The 7500-nt window shown below is 34.8% G+C and overlaps 1 protein-coding gene across 6 annotated transcripts in view; it reads left to right on the top strand.

Annotated features, from left to right (window-relative positions):
* The window catches only part of LOC138709488 (uncharacterized), a 967551-nt gene that overhangs the window by 950722 nt on the left and 9329 nt on the right, over positions 1 to 7500 (top strand). For all 6 annotated transcript variants that reach the window (XM_069840291.1, XM_069840292.1, XM_069840294.1 and 3 more), the window contains one exon: positions 2774 to 2835. In XM_069840291.1, the coding sequence (XP_069696392.1) occupies positions 2774 to 2835 (62 nt within the window). The remainder of the gene's footprint in view (positions 1 to 2773; positions 2836 to 7500) is intronic.

The raw sequence follows: 7500 nt of genomic DNA, 5'->3' as shown, positions 1-7500 counted from the left end.
ATAAGGAGCTTAATCCTGTTTCCAGAACTAGATAACCGCGCTGAGGCACGGCCCAGTGGACGAAAGTAACATTTTAGTAATCTCTGGTGTCGAAGTATCTTGATTTTTTTTAATTTTTCTATTATTTATGAAGCCGTGATAACTGGTGCTGCTGTGCAATTTTGCTACTCCTTTCATTATATTAGAAGGAAGAGAAAAGAAAACGAAGTGAGTGGCTAGAAAACGACATTTGGCTACAATGCAGGTGTGAGAAAAGTAAAAAGAAATATATTAACAAATGGCAGACGAATTTTATTTATATACTAGCCGTACCCGTGCGCTCCGCTGCACCTATTAGAAATAAATGTAAAGTAATTACATAATTAAAATAGGACGTTTGATCCAGGGAACATTCGTGTTTGATAGAAGGATAAATCGTTTAATATGTTACTTAATTTAAGTTGTATTTAAATAATTAAAATGCGGTCATTTTGGTCCAGAGAGCAATCATTTGGTGCAATGTCAATTCCTTTAACATGTTTCTTACATGCAACCATAGTTTAATGAAGATTGACATATCATTTAGTTTTAATGTGTATACTTTATATTACTTGCTATATGTTTCAGAAGTTACTGTAATAACATTGTAGAATTACGTCCATCTAGAGAAACTACACTTTCCAATGGTGAAATAATAATTAAACAATTAATTAGTTTCCGATATTACTTCATACAAACACAGAAAAATTCTCTGTAGGCTATGTTTAATTGTTTTCGATTGTTGTCCAAGGCCCCTTATAGACGAAGTCATTTGTTTTTATTTGAGTACAGCGCCTTAGATGGCATTGTTATTGTAATTTTAAAATTAATTTATCTCATTAAATATCAGTCTTATCAAACTTTTGTATAGAATAAAACTTATCGGAAATTATTTTTAAAGAAACTTTTGTTATGTAATATTCTTCATGAAAATTAATAATAAGGGAGATATTTTGATTTATTTAATTCAAGCCCCCTTATAACCCCCCTTTTAAATAAAGTATTTTGAATGCCATATAGCGTAAAATCTAAGTTACTACGAACTTAATCTATATTCCAATTTTAATATAAATTGGTTCAGTCATTATCATGTGAAAAGGTAACAAACATATAGACAGACAGACAGACGTACAAACAAAAATTTCAAAAAAGCGATTTTCGGTTTCAGGGTGGTTAATTATACATGTTAACACCAATTATTTTTGGAAAATCGAAAATTACCAGAAAAAATTTGGCTACAGATTTATTATTAGTACAGATGGAGGGCAACAGAAGCCTGCAGAAAGATGATTCATTTCAGTATTCCTTGGATTAACTTATTTCTTTTCCAGATTTTTAATTTGAGTCTCCATTACGACGATATCGTTGAGGTTAGGTTTCATTTCAAAAATATGCTTTATTATAAAAGAATATAAATACAGGCCTAATGAGATCAACTATATAGCTTATAAAATCTCTTTCCAAAATAATATAATAGTAATGATATAAATTGTATCAGTTTAGATTATAAAATCTCTAAAAAATTTTAACAAATTATCAAGCTGCAAGAAACAACAATGAAAGAGGAAAAAAAAATAACAAACATCAAAAGAAATTATGAACTTCAGCTGTTGTTCAAGAGAGAAACAAACATAAAAGCTCAGTCTAGTAGGCTATATACAATCACGAAGCTCAATACGTAGTAAATATGCATCCATAGATAGTTGCTAACCACTAGGATCGCTAATATCGCCTCATTACAGACAATGCGAAATATTACCGGCACATTCTATTGTTCCTAGCACCCTCACAACTCAAGTTTCGTGACTGTATATACTAGACTGCGATAAAAGTATGAACATAGACAAAATTGTTTCCTTTCTGGTAATTCAGCTGTTGATCAGACGGGACCAAGCGCGATCTAGTGTGTCCACACACTTTCGGTAATCGCGATCGGAGATAATCGCGATTAGCGATTGTAGTCTGTCACTAGTATAACAGACCAAGCAGCAATTTTGTAAAACTCAAGTAAAGCTGAGATTTTGGTGTCATCTAGAGACAAATAGTTGAAACTATCAAAAAAATACATGAACACATGGATTTGAACATAATTGATACTAAGAATTTATAATTAAATTCAACTAAATACCGCAATATCTCGAAAAGTGATTTTACTGATTGGTCTAGTGTTGCATAACTCTGTCCAATTGCAGCCGAGCACGATAGTGTAATGGTCATTACTTCCGCCTTGTAATCTAAAATCAATGATATTATCAGCACCAATTCCATATTTTGCTATCGATTTTACGGCTAGTTTTTTCTACACACTTACGTACACAAGCCGATATAATTATTTTAACTAAAGGCCTGAATAGAGAACCAAGATTATCTTCTTGAAGTAACTTATAGACAAAACAAGATTAATATCAAAGGGACCATTCACTATACAGATCCAAAGTTTCACAACCATAATTGAGACACCCTACTAGTACAGTAAATACAGACAGAGCAAAACAGTCCATCAAGTATATAAAACACGTCGAATTCACGCAACTTACATTCTTTTGGTGATGTAATGTAGGCCTACACTAAATCTTTAATCTCTTGTGTAACAAATGGAAGGATAAAATGAAACAACATCAATTAATCAGCGAAACATTGCTGAATTGTAATTGCATGTGTTAATAGTGTTTGTTGGTATTAGTATTTTTATTTGTCGTCACATTTTTTTAAATACTTCAACAGCTATACGTTTCTTGTTGTTTTATTTTTTCAGAAACTATGATGCGGACCATGGGGCCTTGTCATTGGTGCGTTTCAGCCCTATTCATAGATTAGGTAAGCAAATCTCTTTAAATTGTAACCATTGTAAATTATATTTCACATAACTTGCATAATATATAGTGCATGCATTTCTCATTGTTCGTCAAATTCTATCTTGTGACACAGTTCACCTTCGAAAATTAACTTATATTCATTGTATAACCGCGGATCCTGGCACGAATTTTACCGATAATAAATCAATCTGTATTCAAAGTTTCTAAATCCATTGCACTTACATGCCAAAATAGTAAATAATAAATTAATAGTAATCATACAATGAAAATTATTCCAAATACAGCATTCGTTACGTCTATATTGCGTTCCATAATGTCCGACAGACGACGTAAACATTGCCGGCAGAGGAAGGAAGAACTTCTTAGACATCACCATAACTAAAACAAATAACAGACACGAATTCAAAATATACAGGAAATCCACCACGACCACAACACATATACACAATTCATCAAACCATCCCATACAACATAAACATGCAGCTTTCCGTACAATGACACACAGATTAATTAATATACCAATGAACAAAGACAACTACACGGAAGAATTAAACACAATAAAATATATAGCACAAAACAATGGATACAACCCTAACATAATAGACACACTAATAAAAAAGGCAAAACAAAAACAGAACAAACCAACACAAACACCGCGTGAGAATAAATACATAACATTAACATATCACAACACCAATACTCACAAAATTGCAACTTCATTTAGAAAACTAAAATACAAGATAGCATACAAAACAAATAACACAACACAGAAATATCTAAATAATCACATCAAACATTCAAATAAATGTAATTCAACTGGAGTTTACAAACTAAAATCCAATAGTTGCCCACATTTTTACATAGGACAGACAGGAAGATCCTTTCACACAAGATATAATGCACATATTAAAGCTATAACCAAACCCTACATCACATCAAATTACGCAGAACACGTTATCAACAATAATCATGACTACAATAATATAGAAACAGATATGGAAATTTTACACATCAGACCAAAAAGTTCACAGTTAAACATCCTAGAACAATACGAAATATATAAACATACAATAACACACCCACAACATATACTTAACACACAATTACAGTACAATACCCACACATTATTCGACGTCATGATACGTCATAACACACAAACAACCAGCCCCCACCATAAGAGCAACACACCCCACCCCTACAACCGACGAATGGAAATGGCAGAATGCAAGATCAACAGGAACATCAGTAGTTCGTAGGACACTGAAGATGACGCAGCATCGGCGTCGAAACGGGCCGTCTGTCTAAAGTACATAACCTTTTTTTTTTTTAACTTAACACTTTTAACGCGTCGACTAAACAATTTTAAGTTTTTTGAAGAAGGACAATTTCTATTCAACCAATGACAGAGGTCACATTTCAGGCTTGAGCGGAGGTAGAATGCTTCAGACCGCACAACTTCAAGATAAACATGGGATGTGACCTCTGCCATTGGTTGAATAGCAATTATCCTCCCTTCCTCTGCCGGCAATGTTTACGTCGTCTGTCAGATATTATGGAACGCAGTATAGTAAGGATGAATGTTGTGTCACTTCGGCAGCACAGTTGTAACAGCACTGGCTTACCATGACTGAGGATCCGGGTCAAGAATCCCGGTGGTGATAAGGTCGTATTCGTGGTGAACACAGCCAAGGTTCCTGAGGGATTTTCTCGGGATTCTCCAGCTTCCCTGCATTATTCCACTGTCACTATCCATTACATTATTCATTTTCGTCATTATATTAACATTTACAATAGTAACTTATTTAGTAAAGCGTTTGTCGGTGTGATGTAATATTGTGATTGCCGCACATATAATTAGTCTGAGAGAATGGACGATGGTGTAGTGGGACTACATTGGAACCGTAAAGACGCAAAGGTTGAATTGACAGATAGTACCACACAGCTGAGTTATCTGCATGACCTCGATCGCTCAGACCTAAAATTATCATTCGTACGAGTACAATAAAAGCGGTAAGCAGTGGAGGCTGTAGTGAAAGTCTTCCTGCTCCTTCAAGTAAAAAGGATACCCTATATCACTCTAATTTCAGATCATGTATCACTTTGAAGTGAACCTGATAATCCCGTGTCGTATATTTGTGGCAAGTCGCTGACAGACGGCTCCTAACATAATTTACTTGCCATTTCTCCTTCACGTCAAAAAAATATATATACTAACACAATAGATTTATACAAGTGGCCTAATTACACATGGACTTCCCCCACGTCTTGCCGCTGCCCATTTGTTCAACTGCCTCGTTTCGAATTCGCACGTTTAGTTTCTTTATTTTTCTTCTACAGGGTGTTCATTTGAAAGTGTGTCATGACGTCACTGTTAATGAGTCAGCGATTTGAAGCGTTTCAGCTTTTGCGTCAGAGAAGTTGCCTATTAATCAAGGCGTTCAATCTGAACTTGAGAACGTGTAATGTATAACTTGAACGTCGTAGCAACAGATGGCGGTCTGTACGGTCTGTGTGCTACCATAACCTCTTTCGAACTGTGTTTTGCGCGGGCAAGTCATACGTAGGGTATTTGTTATCATCGGTTGCGTACGGCAACATTCCACAATACAAATCAAATGCTCCGTGCCCATGTTGACCGTCGAAGTTAACGTCAACAAATACGTAAGTAATCGTCTTAACTCTCTCCCCATATCCCGACAGTAAGAAAAAAACTCACCTCAGTACATGTTTCGAAACAGTTCACATTCCTGCCACTACCGGCGTACCGTACGTATCAGTAAGTACTCTTCAGAATGAACGCCGTACTTGCTAGGCAACTTCTCTGGCACATACACCTCTGCGGAAGTGTAGGAAGATTGAATTCTCTAGGCTCATCGACTAGCCACATGACGGCATACAGCGAGCCATGACACATTTTGAACTGAACACCCAGTAGTAACCATGGTCTTAGTCTTGCATGCATTATCTCCATCCTATACTTCTCAAGCTGTCATTTAGCTCCTAATTATAGAACACTGGGCTGCAAAAGAAATGTCGATACGAAATTACATCGTTTTCCGAGGACTTTAGCAAATACGCCGAGGTGGGAAGCTATTTTCCTGAGTTCAATTTTTTTAAGCATGTAAATACGACTTTTATAATCTGTTCACGTTATTATTTAATATGAATTGACTTTAAATTATTCATATATTTTAATTTTACAACATGAATAAGAATAATATAAATATTATACGAAAATGAAACTGTAGTTCGTGTGGTAATAAAATGTTATTATAAATATAGATACAGAACTGAAAATTTAATGTAATTGAAACATTAACTACACTTTTCTTCTTTGCATGTAATAAAAACTCTTTAGAAAATTCAGGCCAGTTCAGATGTGTTTGTATAATATTATTCTTGTACACTGGATTTCAAAGATATCTGACCTACGATTTTATGATCGTGTAAGCGAACTTTCCAACCACGGGATGTCAGAAGTAAAGATATAAAAAATTGACTAGCTTCGAAACAGTTCCGCTTGTTCTCAATAGGTGACACCATTATTAGTGCGGTTAAAAAAGCGTCGGGGAAAATGATGATGTAGAATAAGCATAAATTATTCTCATAATTGACAGTATCAGCAGTTGACCATATCAGTGTTGTTTTACAATCAGCAGAGGGAATTGAAATATTGAATTCTATATTGCTGGTACGATTGGCAACACTGACAATTATCTTCGCCATCTATTCACAGAAGTAATAACTAAAGAAGTGACACACAACAAATTATTATCGATCACTATCGATTAATACAGTCAAGTATCTTTGAACGCCGGTGTACTAAGCGAAGTTCTCGTAAGACGATAATATTTCAAATCGATAGCGACTTTTGCAGCCCAGTTTACTATAGTTTGAAATACACATGTATTTTCGTATTTCAATATTATTGTATTTCGTGTCATACACTTTGAATTATTTCATTATTCAGGCGTGTTAATTCACTTCTTCAAACACTTCGTGATTTTCACATTGATTTCACTTTTTTCATATTGTTACCTCTGTGAACTTTAGAATCTAATTTCGCTTGAATTTCTGTGCATTTCTGTTTACATTTAATTTAATTTAGTAGTCTGACCCAATATTTTGGGTTTGCCCTGCGACACAGACTAGCTCACAATAAAATTTAAAATGAAAAATTATATAAACAGGTTTCAGACAAAAGTGAATAAGATATAAGAAAAGAAAAATAGAACCAAGTGTAATTTAAATTGAATGTACACCATAAAGATGCTGACGAAATATCGCTACAGAAAATTTTATAATGGTGGTGACGATGGCATCTTGAAGATCTCTCGTCAGCTTGTATTTTTCCCTCCACTTTACAAAGGCTTTCGGAATGGTGCCTCTCGCTCCGAAGAAGAGACCGGTAACTGTGATTTTTTCTATGTTGTATTTCGCCGATAGGTACTGAATCGTGGGCTCATAGATTTTCTTCTTCTCTTCGTTCACTTCAGATGGTTGAGTGGCTGAGATTTCAAATCTGATGGTAGGATCAATTATTTCGGCTGTCTGTTTATTCCTATTTATAGCTATGATATCGATCCTACGATTGCTTCCACCATCAGCAATACAATGAACTTCCTCGTGAACGTCTAGATTTTTGGATCGAAGTTAATTACTTGTA

This window comes from Periplaneta americana, chromosome 11 (genome assembly GCF_040183065.1).
Source record: "Periplaneta americana isolate PAMFEO1 chromosome 11, P.americana_PAMFEO1_priV1, whole genome shotgun sequence".
Lineage (NCBI taxonomy): Eukaryota > Metazoa > Arthropoda > Insecta > Blattodea > Blattidae > Periplaneta > Periplaneta americana.
The sequence above is the reverse complement of the archived record's forward strand: the minus strand, read 5'-3'. Positions and strand labels throughout refer to the sequence as shown.